Below are 21,781 nucleotides of genomic sequence, written 5' to 3' on the forward strand. Positions count from 1 at the left end.
CAGTGTTTTAGTGTGTACACGGAATCGACAAAAATACGCAGTGTTTTAGTGTGTACACGGAATTGACAAAAATACGCAGTGTTTTAGTGTGTACACGGAATTGACAAAAATACGCAGTGTTTTAGTGTGTACACGGAATCGACAAAAATACGCAGTGTTTTAGTGTGTATACGGAATCGACAAAAATACGCAGTGTTTTAGTGTGTACACGGAACTGACAAAATACGCAGTGTTTTAGTGTGTACACGGAATTGACAAAAATACGCAGTGTTTTATGTGTACACGGAACTGACAAAATACGCAGTGTTTTAGTGTGTACACGGAACTGACAAAATACGCAGTGTTTTAGTGTGTACACGGAATTGACAAAAATACGCAGTGTTTTAGTATGTACACGGAATTGACAAAAAATACGCAGTGTTTTAGTATGTACACGGAATTGACAAAAAATACGCAGTGTTTTAGTATGTACACGGAATTGACCAAAATACGCAGTGTTTTAGTGTGTACACGGAATTGACAAAAATACGCAGTGTTTTATGTGTACACGGAAGTAAAGAAAATAAACCGGGAGTGATCTCCCCTAAACTTTCTCGAATATTCTTATATAACTTGGAATGTAGACATGATTTTTAATTACTTAAACTTTTAAAAATAGAATAGAATCTCATAGAAAAAAACATTGCGCACCAAACAAACGCCGAAACAAAATGTGCATAATAGTGCGCAATATTATTAGTATCTTTAAAAATTTACATTAGTTTTTTGAGAAATCGGAAGTAGCGTAAATTAGTACTTCCGGTCAACGGAAATTACTCAAAATTTAACAGAAGGTAGAGAATTAGATATTTTACTTACATGTGAAATTTCATTTATCTATCTCAAATAGTACTCAAGTTATAGGCTTTTGAAAAATTCAAAGTAGAAAAAGTACCACTTCCGGTTGTCGGAAATCGCTCAAAAGTTGATACGGATCTACGATTTTGATATAATACTTATATATGAAATTTCATCAACCTAGCTGTAACGGTACTCAAGTTATCGTGTTTACACACAGACACACAGACACACAGACACACACACACACACACTCACACAGACATACGGACAAGATTGCAAAATTATGTTTTTCCGTATCAGTGAGGTGTAAAACGTCGAGATTTGTAAAAATCTCGATTTTTTTTTTGCACGATTACAATACTTTCTCTATACTATGTATATACGAGAAAGTAAAAAGTAACACAAACTACAAGTTTTCATTGTGTACACGGAAGGGACAAGCAATTCTAGCCAGTGGCAAACAGTTCCGCTTATAATGACGAGATAGTTTGAGGGTTTATTCATCAAACTGATATCATATATCAGTCTATGATCCAGTGGCGTAGCGAGGTTGGGTGACACCCGGTGCGGCACTTAATGGTGTCACCCCCCAGAGGCGTAGCAACCCTTCCCGGGGACAAACTTTCAAATTTTCGATTTGCACCCCCTCAAGTTTTCGATTTGCACCCCCTCAAGTTTTTCTCTATATATTTTGCTATTTTTTTGCCTTTGTGTCCCCCCCCTAAATGGTGTCACCCCCCCTAAATGGTGTCACCCCCCTAAATGGTGTCACCCGGTGCGGTCCGCACCCCCGCCACCCCCCTTCGCTACGCCTCTGCTATGATCACAAACATTCTGAACCCATGCCTTCTAAAATAATGTGATATTTTAGACCCTTCCCGTACCCCAATACAGTAACAATGTGCATGATAAAATTTACAAATTACCACGATTTAATTGATTATGAAATTTATTCTTACGATTTCATTAAATATTTTCTTTTCAGTAGAGGTAAAATATGAAGTTCCAAAAATGATTGTCCAAGCTATAAAAATATATATTTTAGAACTTAGATTCAATACACAATTGTACAGAATAAAGGGAAATAACTGATAACTTTACATCGACAAGTAGAATTAACTCCCCTGCGCGCGTCGCGTCACATCAAAGCATACCGCACTTTTACTACTTTATTTTTCTGACAAGGGAGATAAATTAACTGATAGGTTAAAGTGACCCGTATTTACGTGAGTTGTTTCTTTGTTTACAAACAACAGGTGACAGGGACCACGTGTTACAGGTAGTCGAGGGGAAAAAACAGGAATTTCAGCAGGTGGTGAAAGAGATTTAGTTGACAGGTAACAGAATAATTTACTTAGGTTGTTGGCAGTGGTATACAGGGGGGCAGATTTGGGATGGATAGATTCATGGAGATTTCAGCGGCGGGGTGGGGGGGGGGTGTGGTAATTGGGACAGGATGGTTTGTGAGAAGAGAATGAGGTGGATGGGATTAGGTGTGGGAGGAGAGGAAGAGACAGTGTGGAGGGGGTGATTGTAAGAGAGGTGGATGTTGGAGATGAGAGGGTGGTGAGGTTAATAGGGAGAAGGGGGGGGGGGGTAAAAAAGACGAGATGATGTGCTGGAGGGGATGGACGGGGAAAAGAGAGGTAGAGAAGTGGTGTGGGGTGGGGAGGACTGTGGACAGGGTTAGGGAGAGAAGGGGGTTGGAAGAGAGAAAGTGGGGTTTGGGTTTTAAAAATGTTAGGGGAGGGGCGCCCGCCGAACGATTCGTGTGTGCCCGCCTCTCACTATTCGACAGAGACAAAACAATTTCATAAACATTATTAAAAGGTTGAAGGGGATGGAAATCAAAAGTTTAAGGGGGGAGGGTGCAAATCGAAAGTTTGAAGGGGGGGGGGGGGTGCAAATCGAAAGTTTGAGGGGGTGTGCAAATCGAAAGTTAGGGGGTCATAATCCACCCCCCCATAGACCCCTCGGTATATATATAAAAAGTGTGAGGGGGGGTGCAAATCGCAAATTTTAGGGGGGTGCAAATCGAAGGTTTGAGGGGGGGGGTGCAAATCGAAAGTTTTATCCCCGGGTGACGGGAAAGGTCGCTATGCCTCTGGAAGGAGTTTGTCGATTTAAAATAGGTGGTGCCCGCCACCCTACCGATATTTTAGAATGTGCTCTAGAGTAAAAAAAAAGGTTGGGAACCCCTGCCCTACACCATAGTGGATTCCGAATCTTCTTCAAAATATAACATTAAACGTCAAAAAAAAACGTTAATACATAATACATTTTTTATTAAATCTTATTGAAATGTCAATGTTTAAAAATAATATTTAAAAAAAAAAACTACTTGTAAACCTTAAACATTTTATAGAATAAATAATGCTGAAAGAACATTTAAATGTGGTGTTAAATTTGAAAAACATAATGAATGACGTAATTCCATTTAATGGGGTTGGGATTTGTTAAAGCGGAAGTTACGAGTTACGCATGTAATGGCGGACGCTGTGTGGTAGTAACATTAAATCCAGCAAAACACATTTCACAGTACGCAAACTTAAGGTCAAACACCACATTTTTAGCCTAAGGTAACAGTAACCTCAAGTTAAGCTATAACTTTAGCAATATGTTTGATACAAACCTTTGTATAAGTGTAGATTTAGTCGTGAGTCTAGACTAGTTCTGTCAGTATGAACAAAGTAGTTTAGTCTACATTTGCTAATCTTAACATAGGAAGGAGAATTTTTTTTTTTTTCAAAATAGCAACCAGTTTATTTCCGGAAGAAGTAACTTTTTTATGAAATTAGAGTATTTTAGATTAACATAAAACATTAATGTCATATCATTTATTAAAAGGTTAAATGGGTAAAATAGAGAAATCTAAAATAAAATAATTTTAGCTGGACATGTTTTGATTATTACATGTTTGCTTTGAAATTCGAAGCCATGCTTATGCAAAAGTAAATAATTATATTTTGTTTCGATTTGAATCTTTAACGAAAATATAAAAAATAAACCGGTAGTGATCTCCCCTAAACTTTCTCGAATATTCTTATATAAAACAACAGGGGATGGTAACTGGGGATATAGTTATGATTTTTAATCCATTTTAAATACTAAAACTTTTAAAAATAGAATAGAATCTCATAAAAAAAAACATTGCGCACCAAGCAAACGCCGAATAAAAACGCGTATAATAGTGCGCAATATTATTAGTACTTTAAAAATTTACATTAGTTTTTTGAGAAATCGGAAGTAGCGTAAATTACTACTTCCAGTCAACGGAAATTACTCAAAATTTAACAGAAGGTAGAGAATTAGATCTTTTACTTACATGTGAAATTTCATTTATCTATCTGAAATAGTACTCAAGTTATAGGCTTTTGAAAAATTCAAAGTAGGAAAAGTACCACTTCCGGTTATCGGAAATCGCTCAAAAGTTGATACGGATCTACGATTTTGATAAAATACTTATATATGAAATTTCATCAACCTAGCTGTAACGGTACTCAAGTTATCGTGTTTACACACGGACAGACACACACACGGACAGACACACACACACACAGACATACGGACAAGATTGCAAAATTATGTTTTTCCGTATCAGTGAGGTGTAAAACGTCGAGATTTGTAAAAATCTCGATTTTTTTTTTGCACGATTACAATACTTTCTCTATACTACGTATATACGAGAAAGTAAAAACACAAAAAATGTAATGTATTTGTTTGACCTGCACATTTTAATGTTAGTTAATTATATCATTTTTAGGTAACAGTGTTCTATCATTTGATATTTTATTATGCAAAAACTTGTGTTTTATTTTTTAAGAATACATTAAAGAAAAAAAATATACCCATTTTAAGCCACTGTTGGATGTCACATGATATTTTTTTAAATTCCGTTGACCCATTTTCTGAAAGTGATGTAAAACATTGCCTCGTTTTGATGTAGCACTCGCTTAGTTGCTACATTGGAGATTAGACTTATGTAGGACTTGCACTTGACTTTTCAGACATGTTAAGGTTTCCCAATAGTTATAAGTATGGTCCTACCCCATCAATTAGCACCATATTTTGGTAATTGATATTTCTGTGTTGAACTAAACCTTAAGTAGCTCCTTATAATATACAGTTCTGTGTTTAACCCAAAGTTAAATAAAAATTCGTAACCGTTTAACTAAAGTTTAAATGGCTCGCTATAGATTCGTATCATACAAACAAAAGTCGGTATTAGATTAACATTTCGTATGCCGGTATCGATTATAACAGCTTTATTTTGTAAGTCGCTGTTTTTAGACAACTACAGGCTACTATAGAAGGCTGGAACCTACACATTTATGGCTACCATAGACATGCTACCAGCACACCACTGGCTACTATATGCGGCGTTTGCTGCTGACACATTAGTGGCTACCATATGTGGCGTTTGCTACCAAGACATTAATGGCTACCATCAGCGGCGTTTGCTACTAACACATTAGTGGCTATCACAGAAGCCCTATACCACACTGTCTGAGAAATATAGGGACGGTAGTTGCTTTGTTTCCATATAAATGTCCTGATCCACTCGTGTACCAAAAGTATTAGGATTCTATCACTGGCTAATTAAAGATAAATCGCTATCTATTGTCCAGTCATCAATATATAGACTACATATAGCGCAAGTGTAGCCTATATTTATATAGTTCGATGTAGGTTATACCAGTGGCGTAGCGAGGTCGGGTGTCACCCGGTGCGGCACTTAATGGTGTCACCCCCCCCCCCCAGAGGCGTAGCGACCCTTCCCGGGGACAAACTTTCAAATTTTCGATTTGCACCCCCCCACCTCGAACTTTCGATTTGCCCCCCCCCCCCCCTCAAGTTTTTCTCTCTCTATATATATATTGCTATTATTTGCCTTGGTGTTACCCCCTAAATGGTGTCACCCGGTGCGGTCCCACCCCCGCCCCCCCTCGCTACGCCTCTGGGTTATAAGTAACTATTCACCCCCCTCTCTGTTACTCTCTCTCTCTCTCTCTCTCTCTCTCTCTCTCTCTCTCTCTCTCTCTCTCTCTCTCTCTCTCTCTATATATATATATATATATATATATATATATATATATATATATATATATATATATATATGTATATATATATATATATTTATATCTGCATACACACATATAGATATTAACAATAACACATCTCTATGTTTTCTATATGCACAGATGAACACCACATTAAAAGAACCTCCACCGAGTGGATCCTTTGGCGCCATGCTCATGGGGAAGCGCATAAACTCCACGAAGTCTGGCACCAAGGTTCAGGACCCACTCAGGAACCATCACAACACCAACGCCGCCTTCTGCTCCAAACACAGAACATCACCCGTCATCGTTTCCTCGCCTAAACCCCCTCACCTGAGCCCCGAGTTGTACAACAATTTAGTGAAACGGTTCGTGCCCCCGTCACCCCTGGCTAACACGCCCCTGACCGGGGTGAAGGTCAATATTAAATCTAAACATCAACTTTTGTGGTTGAATCCTACGGCTCAAGAAGACGAACCAACGCGAACAAAGTCGTCCTTGTGTATGGGTGTTAAAATAGGCCCCATTGTTATTCACTCTAGTAAAAACACTCGCGAAGTTAAGCCGACAAAAAATAATTTCCAGGTTAGTTTAAAACAAAATGACGTTAGGGAGCCGGTTGCTCTGCTGTGTGTGGATTGTTTGAGTATAAAAAAGGAGCCAATGAGAGTGAAGTTTCAGTCTCACGAGTACGTGCCGCTAGAGGTCGTTGGCGAGCAGCTAAAAAAAGAATGCGCCTCCGGTGTGGCGAACTCCGACCAAAGACTGGAGCGAGTGTACGACGTTCTGACGCCGAACTCGCCAGAACCTGTGGCGCCCGCCTCGGCGAAGACGCCGCGTTTGCCGGCGACGAAAAAAAGCGAAAAACGAATTTATCATCAGGGCTTGTCGCCTTCCGGCGCGAGCTACGCCGTGTGCTCTCACGCGCCGGTGAAGGTCAGGGACAAAAAGGTGCCGCCGACCTTGAGCATGTTTCACGTGCACCGGATACAGTTCGACCCCAAGGTGACCAATCGACGATACGTCGACGTGGCGACGCTCTTTGATGCATTTTTAACATCCCCCATCGACACTTTGTCCATTTCTGAGATAACAAACTCGACCAAACCAAAACGTAAAACAAACAAACGATCTAAACAGCTGAGCCACATAATTAACGCCAAGAAACCGCTCACAACACCATCTCGTCATTCAAACACTTCGGAAAATCCCAATAAAGATAAAAATAAACAAACGGAAAAACCCGCAGCGAAGAATCCCGACGATCTGTTCAAATTCCCCGACGGGACTTTTTACTGCGAGAAAATGCTTGAGAAACTGGTGCGGATGAAACGGTTGGCTGAGCTGACCGCGAAGCAACGAAGCGCGACAACCCCGAGGAAGAAACAAGGCAGGCACTACCTGGAGGATTTAATCCAGAAGAGCCGAGCCCAAGACGGTGACACGCATGCGCCGAACGTCACTCTTCAAAACGTTGCTGATCCAGCTTTGACCAAACATATCTGCGCGGAAAACGATAAACCTCAAGAACAAACATCCAGCTCGAAAAAAACTAGCGCAGCGAGGAAAAGAAGCTCTAAGCCAGTAACAATTATAAACACGAAATCTGAAACTGATGAGTTTCAGTTCGAGTCTTTGAGTGCTAGACAGATGGATGACTCAGTTATCTGCCAGACAGACGGATCAACCTTGTATAACACTTTGTCGTATGCCGACTCCAGCGTCCAGCACTGTACAGAAACGTTGTCAACAGCATCCACTGCCGTCTCACCAACCCCCAGCCAGATTTCTACAGAAACAAAGCTGAAACCCGACGTAAATATCGCACCAGGAGACCAAACAATCGACAGTATCTCAGCGTCAGACTCGCGGTTTGAGAAACCGTGCGACGTTTCTCTCTCACAATACGAGCTGCAGGCCGAGAGTGAGGCGTCATGCAATGACTCCTGCAGCCAGGATGAGTCGATGATGGACGATGGCGACTCGACGTCGAGAACCCGTCACGTGACTAGCCCAGCCAATCACGTGATCCGAATCCCACATCTCCCACTAGACGACTATGACAACGACTACTGGAGCACGTCGAATTGCAAAGAAAACGACAATCACATTCCATCGCTTAATGTAACTGGTGATTATCAAAACCACTCACATGAAGAAATTAATACGTATCGAACCCCATTGCATATTGAAACGAATGATCATCAAAACCTGCCGCTTAATGAAGCTAATGATTATCGAAAGCCATCGCATATTGAAATTAACGATCCTCTAATCCCATCCCATAATGAAATTAATGATCATGAAATCCCTTTGCGTAATGAAATTAATGATCATCAAAACCCTTTGTGTAATGATATAAATGATCATCAGAGGCTATCGTGTAATGCAGATAACAAAAGTGCTACCCCGTATCTAGCATCCCATAGCCTGTGTCTCTCACGGAGCAGCCGAAGTCTGCGAACCCAGGAACCTACCAGCACCATCGTGTCGTCGTGTCTCGTGTCTGATTTAACAAGCCCAAGACACCAAACATGTCTTGAAAAAAACGTCATGTCTCATCATCTACCTCACATCTGTTCCAAAACTTCGAGCAGTCGTTTGATTAGTTCCTCGAATGAATTCAGCGCATGCGTAAATAACACAGGTGAGGTGATGTCAAATCAACGTCGACATTCGTTGGTGAACTCTTCAGTTCATTCCCCATCTGTGTTGGTGAACTCTTCACTTCATCCCCCGTCCGTGTTGGTGAACTCTTCACTTCATCCCCCATCCTTGTTGGTGAATTCTTCACTTCACACCACACCCGGATTGGTGTCTGCTTCACTTCACCCCCCATGCGGGTTGGTCAGACAAGGACACGTCAATACAAACAAAAAACAAATCCAGACTTCGGAGAGTTCAAAATCTTTACCTCAACGTCAGAACTCTACACTGATCAACGGAAAAACTCTTCGTCGTTTTCACAGTGTAGAAATGAAAGATTCCGTGTCGGAGAAGTCTTTTGACCATGCTGAGAATAAAGGAGCAAGCGAGGCTGAAGCTATGCGTGATGCTGTTGGCTCCACTCACGGTAGCGTGGAGCGTGTGTCAAGTTTGTTGGATAGTTGTGACGCCAACAGTGTAAGGAGCCAAGGCGTACGCAGCTCAGTGGTGAGGTGTGGTTGTGGTAGTTTGTCTAGCAGGAGGTTGGTGGATGACGTCAGTACGGTGCTAGACGACGGCGTAACTGCCGACACATTGACGGAAGCTGACGTAACGACTGACGCGGGTGGTGAAGATGCGGAGACGTTTGCGGAAGTTGACGTCACGGTGGTGGAGGGTGGAGCCAGCATGGTGACCTTGGCGGAAACAGACGTCCTGCTTAAGGATGGATGCGTAGCTGTAGATACGCTAAGGGAGGTCGGCGTGCCCACAGAAGATGATGAGGCATCGGTGGAGTTGATAGCTGAAGTAGACGTCATGAAGGAACGTAATGAGTTGACAGGCAGCACTCTAGAACTTGATGGCCTGGCTGGGTCGCAGGTGCCGGAGCTAACGAGGTCAGAGGTACCAAGGTCAGGGTTACCAGGTTCAGGGTTGTCAAGGTCAGGGTTGTCTGGTTCAGGGTTGGATCATAAACAAGACCAGCAGCTTTTGACGGACGAAACTCACTACAGACAAAAAAGTGAGATACATATCTCCGATATCGAATCTACTCAACGCTCAACGACATTTTTCGTAAACGAACAACACACAGAAGAAAAGGAACCTCCATTGGGCATAGGTTATACCGAGGAACTTACCTTAAACTCTGACGTAATCAATGAGCAACCTATAGCATCAGATGACAAAATGCAGGCTACGTCACAAAACCCACACGAACTCTCGCTCCCACCCCCACACCCAGACCATCACCTGAACCACCCCGACCCCACACAGCCCGACCCCAAACACCCCGACCCCACACACCCCGACCCCACACACCCCAACCCCACACAGCCCGAGACTACGACCTCCTACATGTCTTGCTCACAGACCAGCCAACGTTCCGGCCAGAACGTTTCAATCTACTCATCACGTGACGAAACTTGCAACACAGACCCCCCAGACCAACACCACCACCACCACCGCGCACCAACCCCCCAAGGCACCATCTCCACAGAGGTATCACAAACCAACCTCTACGATAATTACTCCTTAAGTCAGATTGACCTGAATCGAAAAAACATCACATTTTCCAGCGATATGAACAATTTTGTGAGTGAAGAGTTTTTGGAGTACTTAAACTCTCTACCATCGAGGGGGATTTCTAAATGTAACTTGCAGATTCCTAGCGTGTACGCTAAACTAGACAGACGAGAGTACCCCCCGGGACCCGTAAGGCGCCTTGAACCTCTGGGGTGTGGGGATGGGTTGCTTGAGAGGTCGAGCAGTAACCGGACGTGTTTGGTGGCGTACCACCCCCTGCTGCCCACGAGAGTAGCTTCCCCTGGTATGTTGAGTAGGTGAAGACATTGATTAGGTTGGTTAAATTTTTTAACGTTTTAATTACTTGCTTGATTCGAGTTTTGGATTCTTCTGTTGGCGTTTGAGATTTTTTTTTTATTAATTAAATATTTTAGACTTTTAGTATATCGTAGTTTAGTTTGGATTGCTTGTTTTAGAATTGTTCTTAAGAACGCAGAAGAAGAAGAATTGTTCAATCTTACGTAATTTTTATGTTTGTTCTAAATGACACATTTTGACTTGCCTTTACTTTATTTTAGACTATTAATTTTATCCTCGTTTTTAGCACATTTCTCAATTTCTTTTTTTTGTTTTTGTTTTTTGATTTTGTTTCCTAATTTAGTTTTAGAATTTTTCAGCAATTTTTTTAGTGTAACTGGCGTACGTGTAGTAAACAATTACAAAATTTTGTGATTAAAAAGTGAATTTTAGTAAAATTAGATTTGATATACATAGTCTAAAACTGACTTTAAAGATGAATTTAATATTACTTATTTACAAATTTTAATGTTTATAAATTTATTAATTAACTTAAAAGTAAAATGTACGCATTTAAATCTTTCGAAATTGACGTGACAAAAAATGAAAAGAAAGTTTTACTTCCGGCGTAGGTCATCAAAGCATTAGCATCACCGGCCGTACCGTGATTCCAGACATACGAGGCGCCAGTCAGACCCGAACACGTCATCAGGATGTCCAGTACTCCATCTGTGGTCGGTGTCGGACCGGCGGCGTCCAGCACCATGGCATCGTGCCGCAGTACTTGACCAGTTCGTACTCCACATCTCCACATTGTACAAGTCATTACAGGGCTCTATAGCTTGCTATACTACATCGTTAGTCTGTTGGTACACTTTATCATGTGTCTGTCACGTTATTCCCTACATCATTTGTCTGATTGAATACTACATCATTCGTCAGATGGTACATTTCATCAATTGTCCGATGACACACTACATCATTAGTCTGATGGTACACTTCATCATTAACCTAATGGGACACTTCATCATTCTTCTGTAAAATGGTACACTTCAGCATTTGCCTTTCACACAGTAAACTTCATCATTCGTCTGTAAAATGGTACACCATTAATCGTCTGTCACATAATAGACTACATCATTCACATTATGTCTAACACGACAGACCTGAAGATTCACTATAGTGTTGTGGTGTGGGTAAACTTCTTTACAAAAAAATATACCAAAACCTTGTGGGTTTGCTACTAAATTATTGCTGTGATGAAACAACGTTTTTTTAAAGGATTAATTTTCATCCAATGGACATCAATCAACATAATCCATATACAACAGAACCAACCATCTTATTCTTTATGACATTTATTATTATAACACAACAAAACCAACCATCTTATTCTTAATAACATTTATTATTATAAACATTATAAAACAAAATTGTTTTTTAGAAAAAGAAATAAATGACGTTTATTTTAATAATTGAACAATTTATTATCTTTTTTAATGGTTGTTTGTGACAAAAATTTGGTTTTGACCAACGTTTGGTTAAAACATGCTAGAAAGTCATGGAGTGCTAGTCTTTGCAGGAGGCCAAAATGTTGTGAGCCTCTTGGCTTAATGCCATCCTTGAACCAGGTGGAGCCAGTATAAAGAAAGATGAATGCACGTTTGTAATGGGTTTCTGGTGAGAAGCCTCCTGGGTTTTGTGTTTCGAATGGAAACCTTTGAATCGCTGCACAATATAATCAAAGTCATCATCAGTCACCATCAGTCACCATCAAAGTCGCCTTTGAAGTCACCATCAGTCACCACCAAAATCACCACCGGAGTCACCATCAAAGTCACAGTTAGTATCCGTTCATATTTCTGCTCATACAAATGGCGTTACCTTTTATAAAAAATTCGCCGAATATTGAGTCATTTATTAATCTGTGATCAACGTGGATCAGGCGGATTATAATTATCTTCAGCTTTAGGGAACTGTCCAGAAGACGTCAATCACCATTGGTGTCGAATGGGCGGTCCCACCTCACCCCCCTACTTTATTAGTTATTATTACACACTTTGTCAATAAATATTGACGCTGTTGATAACAGACACGTAGGGGGATGCAGTGATTGAATTCATTCTCTAAACAAACTGTATCGATACCGAGAGAAACATTTCTAAATTAAAGTCGTCGAGAAGGTCATATCTAAATTCGCAACTCCAAGTTGAATAATTAAAAAACTAAAATATGATATAATAGTGGTATATCAATATCAATATCAATATATATATATATATATATATATATATATATATATATATATATATATATATATATATATATATATATATATATATATATATATATATATATATATAACAGTGGTATAGCAAGGCGCATAGCTCTTCAGAGTTCAAATGTTCAAGTTAAATAATTGGGAATTTTTTAATCCAATATAATAAATGAATTCATATCATAACAAATATAAACAAAAAATGTCATTTTCCCATTTTGTAAGTCGATTAGAATTCTCTGGAAGTCGTTTATCTTCAGTTAGATCTGTTATAGGAACTGGAGAGCATGTGATATATTAGATCACCTTTGCAAGTATGGAATCCAAATGTACGAAATCTTACAAAATCGTTCTTGAAAAAGTTGATACTTTGCAAGAATACCATTGATGTGAAGTGCACACTGGCAATAATGTAGTTCTTCAATGTCTATCAAAATTAACTGCCTTGTCGCTATAAGTATATTGTGATTTCATCATGGAAATTGATCCAAATCCGGGTTTGGTGATATTATTTCCTCATTTGTTCTGGCTTCCATTTTTAATAAGAATGGAACTGACGAATTGCAGAAAAAAAATTCTAATTTCAAAACGTCATTAACGACTTAATTCACCGGTTAATGAAGGCTAATTAATATGATTAATTCAGTTATGACAAAGTTATAAAAAACTAGTATGATTAATTAAGTTATGGAATTTTCATATTTTATATATTAATGTATGACAAAATAGCATGATCAATAAAATTATGAAGACATATTACTAATGTATATAAATTACCATGACCAAGAAAGATTATTCCAATTTGGATAATTATGATCTGGAAATCGACATGATCAATTAGGATGTGATAATTTGCAGAATTATATTCTGACAAAAGTCACTACAAATAAAAATGTGACACATTTGCATACTCGTGACGTATTGACATAATCATATAAGGTTTGATAATGACACAGTAATAGAATCTTCTGCCTAAACCATAGCTCTAACCCTATCAGAGGCGTAGCGACCCTTCCCGGCGCCCGGGGACAAACTTTCGATTTGCACCCGTCCCCTCAGACTTTCGATTTGCCCCCCCCCCCCCAAACTTTTGATGTGCACCCCTCCCTCAAACTTTCGATTTGCACCTCCCAAACTTTTGATTTTCACACCCCCCTCAAACTTTCAATTTGTTTTTCCAACCCATTTTGGCGCCTCCTACGGTCGGCGCCCCGGGACATATGTCTCCCCCCTAGCTACGCCTCTGAACCCTATCCCTACCCCTAACTCAATCCCTAACACGTCCTACCATAGCTCCAATCCTAATCCTAACCCCCTAACGCAAATAATAACTCAAGTCCTACCATAGCTCTAACCCTAATGTCTGACCAAACTCCTAACAACTTACAACTATTTTAGTGACATTAAGTGGTATTTTGATAATACCAATACACAGAATGATAAACTTGCATAATAATGATAAATCGCCATGATGAACTAGTGAATGAGTGAATGACACATCTCTTGACCAATCAAGGAACGACCACAAGCTGGGTGGAGTCAGACACGCCCCCAGTTGACCCGGAAAGACATCGGAGTTCGTCGCCATTAGACTGCAAGTTGAAGGTCCGTACCACCACGTTGTTGCTGCGGTATACACAAGGGCTGTGCGGGAGGGGGGGGGGGGGGCGGGGGATGGAGGATAAAAATAGATTACACTTTTGCTAGTTTAAGGATATTAAATTTTTCAAAACTGACATCATAAAGTTTATTTTAAAAATGAAGCTAGTATAATAAATAATACAATTGATATAAATAGGTACAAAATCGTATAGGAATCGATAGCTTTTTTTTTACCAGTTACAGACCATAGAATATCATGATCTTTATCTTTCCTCGTTCGTGCAAAAGACATAAAAAAGTAAGTAAAGTTCCCTTTTCAAACCCGACGGTCTATAGGGCACTTGAAGTAGAGTTCACTTGTTTCTGTGACCTCGGCATATGAAGAGATAGTGTGGTCAGCACTAGGTACCCATCAGAGTTGGTTGGACTCAGGGACGGTCTATTGACTTGAACCCGGATTCGAACTCGAGATTTACGGGTTGGCAGTCCAGCTCTCTACCGCTAGACCACTCCGTCTCACAAATGACATATTGGGCAGACTAAATAGAGTCCATCTGTTATAACGTCCTGGGCATACATCGACATTGCGTGGTTAACACAGCCTGCGTTATACATGTTTGCAAACCCGGGTACATGTCGCAGAACTTACCCCATATTTCTGGATAAGCTAGATAGGTTATACATGGTTCTAAACTTAATGTAACTCCGTCACATGTCGTAGGCGTACCTAACAAAACTCTGCTACATATGTTGCAGAACTTACCTAACAAATCTCTGTCACATGTCGCAAGACTTACCCAACAAAACTCTGACACATGTTGCAGAACTTACCCAACAAAACTCTGGCACATGTCGTAAGACCTACCCACAAAACTCTGGCACATGTTGCAGAACTTACCCAACAAAACTCTGGCACATGTCGCAAGACTTACGCAACAAATTTCAAGCACATGTCCCAGATTTTACCCAACATAGTTTAGGCACATGTCTCAATAACTTATAAACAAAACTTTAGCCTTTGTCTTAAGACTTATCCAACAAAAATCTGGCACATGTCGCAAGACTTACCCAACAAATCTCTGGCACATGTCGCAAGACTTACCCAACAAATCTCTGTCACATGTCGCAAGACTTACCCAACAAAACTCTGGCACATGTCGCAGAACTTACCCAAAAAATCTCTAGCACATGTCGCAACTTACCCAATGTCTTTCGTTGAGCCGGCCAAGTCCTCAGCAAAAAGATTCTGGGACATGTAGCAGAACTTACCCAACAAATCTCTGGCACATGTCGCAACTTACCCAATGTCTTTCGTTGATCCCGCCAAGTCCTCAGCAAAAAGATTCTGCTCTGGGAAGGCGATGGACACGAAGTTGGCGAAGTTAGGGTCAAGGGCACGCCGGAGCTGCCAAACGACCGTGAAGTTCCGGAACTCGATGGACGTGCAGAAGATGGTCACCACCTGGTTGGCGCTGATGGGGGACGGGACGATGACCCGGGTCTCTTGGTCTTCCCGTCGGACTGGAGCAGTGAGGTCAAAGGTTAGGGGGTCGGAGGACGGAGGTTATGACAGTGCTAGGACAACTAGGCCCACAACAAAAACACAACAAAAGTCGGATACATGAAACCTCAAGCACATATCGCAAACCTCAAACAACAAAACCATGGCACATGTCGCAAGACTTACCCAACTAAACTGTGGCACATGGCACATATAGCAAAACATACGCAAAATCCACAACAACATCTAGGACCACGATTTAAACAACAAAACTATGGCACAAATCGCAAGACTGACCCAACAAAACTCTGACACATATCGCAAGACTGACCCAACAAAACTCTGACACATATCGCAAGACTTACCCAACAAAACTATGGCACATATCGCAAGACTTACTAAACAAAACTCTGGCACATGTCGCAACTTACCCAACAAAACTATGGCACATGTTGCAAGACTTACCCAACAAAACTATGGCACATATAGCAAGACTAACTTAACAAAACTATGGCACATGTTCCAAGACTTACCCAAACAAAACTGTGGCACATATCGCAAGACTTACCCAACAAAACTATGGCGCATATCGCAAGACTTACCCAACAAAACTCTGGCACATGTCGCAAGACTTACCCAACAAAAATCTGGCACATATCGCAAGACTTACTTAACATAACTCTGGCACATATCGCAAGACTAACCTAACATCCACAACAACAACACATTGGACCACGACAACAAATAATTGTCCGGAGGGAATCTGGGGGAGGTAACTCACGGAATATTTTAGCCACACCCTCGGCAGAGAGCACAGCGTTGGGGACGAGAGCTCGGCACCTGTAGGTCGACTCGTCAACACAACTCACACGCTTGAACTGGAGGGTGAAGGAGTGAGTGAAGCCCACGGTGGATCTGGTGAGGTAAGGGCATAGGTGAGGTTATAGGGCATAGGTGAGGTAAAGGGTGAGATAAGAGGGCATGGGTGAGGTAAGAGGGCATAGGTGAAGTAAAGGGCATGGGTGAGGGCATATGTGAGGTAAGGGCATGGGTGAGGTAAGAGGGCATGGGTGAGGTAAGAGGGTATGGTGAGGTAAGAGGGCATGGATGAGGGCATGGGTGAGGTAGGAAGGCATGGGTGAGGTAAAGGGTGAGGTAAAAGGGAATGGGTGAGGTAAGGGCATGGTGAGGTTATAGGGCATAGGTGAGGTAAGACGGCATGGTGAGGTAAGAGGGCATGGTGAGGTAAAAGGGCATGGTGGGGTAAGGGGCATGGTGAGGTAAAAGGGCATTGTGGGGTAAGGGGCATGGTGAGGTAAAAGGGCATTGTGGGGTAAGGGGCATGGTGAGGGCATGGGTGAGGTAAGAAGGCATGGATGAGGTAAGAGGGCATATGTGAGGTAAGAGGGAATATTTGAGGTAAGAGGGCACGGGGAGGAAAGAGGGCATATGTGAGTTAAAGGGCATAGGTGAGGGCATGGGTGAGGTAAGAGGGAACGGATGAGGTAAGAGGGCATGGGTGAGGTAATAGGGCATATGTGAGTTAAAGGGCATAGGTGAGGGCACATGTCGTAAGAGGGCATGTATGATGTAAGAGGGCATGGGTGAGTTAAGAGGGCAATGATGATGTTAGTGTGTAAGCGAGATAAGATAAACTACAGATGATCCAAACTTAAGCTCACTGATTCGCTGCGTACAAAGCTCCATCCACGCTCAAGTTGGGGGGCGCAGTGGGGGTGAAGGCCACCAGGGGGGAGAAGCCGGTGGAGGACGTGACGTCAGCACGGAACATGGCCAGAATCTGGTAGGAGCCTGCGATCAGCGTGCACGTGATCTGGGCGGTGCCGTATGCCGGAAACGTCGAGATGACCATCGTCATAGCTAGAAGATTCGTTAGATAGAATTGTAATATCGTGTTTTTACAATAGACAGTTTTTTAGATAGAATTATAATATCGTGTTTTTACAAAAGACAGTTTTTTTTAGATAGAATTGTAATGTCGTGTTTCTACAATCGTCATTGCTAGACAATTCATTAGATAGAATGTCGTGTTTTTACAATCGTCATTGATACACAATTGGTGAGAATTATAATATCGTGTTTTTATTATCGTACTGTGAAGAATTTGTTAGAAATAATAACGTGTTTTACAATCCTGGAAATTTCGTTAAATACAATTTTGTGTAACTATCGTAATCTTGATATTTCGTTAAATAAAATATTGTTTTAGGATCTCAATTTTAATATTTTGTTAAATATTATATCGAGTTACTATCATTATATGTGCATATTAAAGGAGATAATATGTTAAACAGATTGAGAGTATATTTCTAAATGTGTTTATGATGTGTGTTGATTTGTTGTTAATGTAATAGTACATATTGTATTGGGCGTTGCTGATGTTTATGGCAAGGGCGTTGCTGGTGTGGTATAGACAAGGGGATATAGAGGTAAATTGGTTTAGTAGGAAAACGGGTAAAATAATTAAACTGATTAAAATAATTAAACTGGTTAAAATAATTAAACTGGTTAAAATATTAAAACTGGTAAAAATAATTAAACTGATAAAATAATTACTTACAAGGGGATGGCGTCGATGTTGTAAGTCGAGTGGTAGTTGTCGTTAAAGATGTTGTCGTTGTTCGAAGTGTAGTTGTGGTGGCTGTGGTAGTCGTAGTGGGCGTTGGTGTTGTGGTGGTCTTTGTTGTCGTCGTTGTGGGAGTTGTGGTTGTTGAGGTAGGTGTTGTTGTTGTAGTTGTAGGTGTTGTTGTTGTGGTAGTTGGTGTTGTTGTTGTAGTCGTGTGTGTCGTTGTAGTAGTAGGTGTAGTGGTGGTCGTAGTAGGTATTGTTGTTGTGGTCGTCGGTGTTGTTGTCGTAGTTGTAGGCGTTGTCGTCGTTGTAGTTGGCGTTGTAGTAGTTGTAGTTGGGGTTGTGGTAGTTGTAGTTGGCGTTGTAGTAGTTGTAGTTGGCGTTGTGGTAGTTGTAGTTGGCGTTGTCGTCGTTGTAGTTGGCGTTGTCGTCGTTGTAGTTGGCGTTGTAGTAGTTGTAGTTGGTGTTGTAGTAGTTGTAGTTGTTGTTGTAGTAGTTGTAGTTGGGGCTGTAGTAGTTGTAGTTGGGGTTGTAGTAGTTGTAGTTGGGGTTGTAGTAGTTGTAGTTGGTGTTGTAGTAGTTGTAGTTGGGGTTGTAGTAGTTGTAGTTGGTGTTGTAGTAGTTGTAGTTTGGGTTGTGGTAGTTGTAGTTGGCGTTGTAGTAGTTGTAGTTGGCGTTGTAGTAGTTGTAGTTGGTGTTGTTGTCGTTGTAGTTGGCGTTGTCGTAGTTGTAGTTGGTGTTGTTGTCGTTGTAGTTGGCGTTGTGGTAGTTGTAGTTGGGGTTGTAGTAGTTGTAGTTGGGATTGTAGTAGTTGTAGTTGGCGTTGTAGTAATAGTAGTTGTAGTTGGTGTTGTTGTCGTTGTGGTTGGCGTTGTCGTAGTTGTAGTTGGTGTTGTTGTCGTTGTAGTTGGCGTTGTCGTAGTTGTAGTTGGGGTTGTAGTAGTTGTAGTTGGGGTTGTAGTAGTTGTAGTTGGTGTTGAAGTAGTTGTAGTTGGGATTGTAGTAGTTGTAGTTGGCGTTGTAGTAGTAGTTGTTGGTGTTGGTGTTGTTGTCGTGGTAGTGGGCGTAGTCGTCGTTGTAGTTGGTGTTGTAGTAGTTGTAGTTGGCGTGGTAGTTGTGGTCGTCGGTGTTATTGTCGTGGTAGTGGGCCTAGTTGTCGTTGTAGTTGGTGTTGTAGTAGTTGTAGTTGGCGTGGTTGTTGTGGTCGTTGGTGTTGTTGTCGTGGTAGTAGGCGTAGTCGTCGTTGTAGTTGGTGTTGTTGTAGTTGTAGATGGCGTTGTAGTAGTTGTAGTTGGTATTGTAGTAGTTGTAGTTGGCGTTGTAGTTGTGGTCGTCGGTGTTGTCATCGTGGTAGTAGGCGTAGTTGTCGTTGTTGTTGGCGTTGTAGTAGTTGTAGTTGGCGTGGTAGTTGTGGTCGTCGGTGTTGTTGTCGTTGTAGTTGATGTAGTTGTTGTTGTAGAGGGAATTATAGTAGTAGTTGTTGTTGGCGTTGTGGTGGTAGTAGTTTGTGTTGTTGTGGTTGTTGGCGTTGTTGTTGTTGTGGGTGTTGTTGTGGTGGTGATGGGTGTTGTTGTGGTAGTGGGTGTTTCTATGGTCGTAGAGGCAGTTGTTGTTGATGTTGTAGTCGGCGTTGTTGTCGTTGTTGTCGGGGTTGTTGTGGTGGTAGGTGTAGTTATTGTAGTTGGTGTTGATGTTGTTGTAGTCGGCGTAGTTGTCGTTGTGCTTGGCGTTGTTGTTGTTGTAGAGGGCGTTGTTGTTGTTGTAGTAACTGGCATTGCAGTCGTCGTGGTAGGCGTCGTCGTTGAGCTCGTTGGCGTTGTTGTCGTCGTAGTGAGTACAGTTGTTGTCGTCGATATCGGCAGTGTAGTTGACGTTACGAATGCTGAGCTGGTACCCGAACCCTGGGTCGATTCATCAGATGGTGGCGTCGGCGTTGTCGTGATTGATGACGTCACTACAGTCTCTGACGCGTTCGCCGAGCCAGGATTAACCGTTGTGGTCACGCCCGCCGTGAGATTATCTCCGCCATTTGTGTTGCCTGAAAGTTGAACTAAGGCACTGGTTTGAACGTCTGAAACAGAAAAAAAAGACACAACAATTAAAACTTCCGGCAAATGTGTTAACCGGAATATTGTCAAGAGGGACGGGGGTAGGTGGGGGTTATTTTTTCGGTGCATAGTACTAGCTGCATAGGCAGGTAATTGACAAGTGGTATGGTTTCTTTCATGTTCTGAATGCTTAAGTTATTTTGCTGTGAAATATATTGTATAGATTGACATCTAGAGGATATTTCTCCTAAGGTATTTTGCACTTTTTATCCCTTTTCTTCGTTCTTAACTGTTTGTGATGACGTTAGTTCAAGATAGTATGGTAGAAACAGACTATAGCTAGTTGGTTAGACTGACAAATGAAAATACAGGAGCTGACCGGTCACGTGGTATCATCTTAACCAACCCACCCTCACACTGTTGTTGGGAGGGAATAGTTCCAACACAAGGAAGTATTACGTGTCAACATGTTACGTACTATATAGGCCGTTGACTCCGATTTCAACCTGCTTTTCTTTTTGGACTTGCTTCCATAGTCTTTGTCCAACCAAGAACAAACTACAAGGAAAAGGTTGTTTGATTTCGGAGCTGTCTCTCCTAGCAAAGTGGCTGTCCCCAGCTATCGAACCTCAGTTCTCCAAGGGTTCGAACTCGGGACTTAGAGCACTACTCACCAGGTTTCTTTAACGCAGCCAGGAAGGCGATGGCAATGATACCGGCGATGAAAAACAGAATCAGAATGCACAGCGTGACTAGCAGACACGTGATCCACCGTCGTCTGCGCCGCCCCTTCTCGTCCATCTGCTCCGTGGAGGCAGAGGCAGCAGAGTTGACCTGAAAGTCTCCCAGCAGGAATGGGCCGGTAGGTGGGTGAGGGTAAGGCCATACTTCGTCGTAGAGTGGGTTCTGTTGTCATGGAGATCATAAGACGTCATTAAAACATGAACATTGTACTTATGAAAAGTTGTGTTTTATTATGTCTTCCAGTATAGACCTAAGGTCTTCGTCAGAAACTACAAAACGCCAAATTTATTCCAAGACAAAGCATAGGCCTACATATATAAACTTTTTTATCCTTCTGATCTTTACATTAATTTACTTCTTTAACTAAAATAAAAAACCCACTTTTCCTGTTTTTTAATCAAGTTCTATAACATGTGTGTGTGTGAACGTGGGTGGAGGACAGTACACTGTTTATTGTAATGGTAAATTTATAGTGTCTTGTTCAAGACAAGCAGGTATACACCATCGTGAGCACTCAAACCCAATAGCATCTGGCAAGTAGGACTATATACATAGGTACACAATACAGCAACGTACATCTAATTAAATCTATTTGACTATATTATACACTGACTATATACATACGAACACTATACAGCAACGTACATCCAAC

General features: G+C 41.4%; 3 protein-coding genes across 4 annotated transcripts; 1 reads left to right on the plus strand and 2 right to left on the minus strand.

Annotated features, from left to right (window-relative positions):
* Positions 1-9,872: 9,872 nt before the first annotated feature.
* Positions 9,873-11,242, plus strand: LOC131942682 (uncharacterized). Of its 2 annotated transcripts, none has more exons than XR_009386803.1 (2): positions 9,873-10,404; positions 11,000-11,242. XR_009386803.1 is itself a non-coding variant. In XM_059302587.1 (2 exons), the coding sequence occupies exons 1-2, from the start codon at positions 9,903-9,905 to the stop codon at positions 11,206-11,208; spliced, it is 681 nt and encodes a 226-aa protein (XP_059158570.1). In that variant the 5' UTR covers positions 9,873-9,902; the 3' UTR covers positions 11,209-11,242. The 2 variants fall into 2 exon arrangements, 1 of the variants encoding a protein (XP_059158570.1); XM_059302587.1 differs by having other exon boundaries at positions 9,873-10,374.
* A 2,898-nt stretch (positions 11,243-14,140) lies between these two features.
* Positions 14,141-18,470, minus strand: LOC131942659 (uncharacterized). Its single transcript, XM_059302559.1, has 5 exons — positions 18,330-18,470; positions 17,431-17,629; positions 16,530-16,663; positions 15,549-15,768; positions 14,141-14,289 (listed from the first exon to the last, which is right to left on the minus strand). The coding sequence occupies exons 2-5, from the start codon at positions 17,625-17,627 to the stop codon at positions 14,157-14,159; spliced, it is 684 nt and encodes a 227-aa protein (XP_059158542.1). The 5' UTR covers positions 17,628-17,629; positions 18,330-18,470; the 3' UTR covers positions 14,141-14,156.
* Positions 18,471-18,933: 463 nt separating this feature from the next.
* LOC131942662 (hepatitis A virus cellular receptor 1-like) lies at positions 18,934-19,800 on the minus strand (the record flags this gene model as incomplete). Its single annotated transcript, XM_059302562.1, has 1 exon — positions 18,934-19,800. A coding segment is annotated over exon 1 (750 nt), but the record flags the coding sequence as incomplete, so codon positions are not given.
* Between the last annotated feature and the right edge of the window lie 1,981 nt (positions 19,801-21,781).

This window comes from Physella acuta, unplaced genomic scaffold, assembly GCF_028476545.2.
Source record: "Physella acuta isolate Inbredline_101_S28 unplaced genomic scaffold, ASM2847654v3 ptg000418l, whole genome shotgun sequence".
In the NCBI taxonomy this organism is placed as follows: Eukaryota; Metazoa; Mollusca; class Gastropoda; family Physidae; genus Physella; species Physella acuta.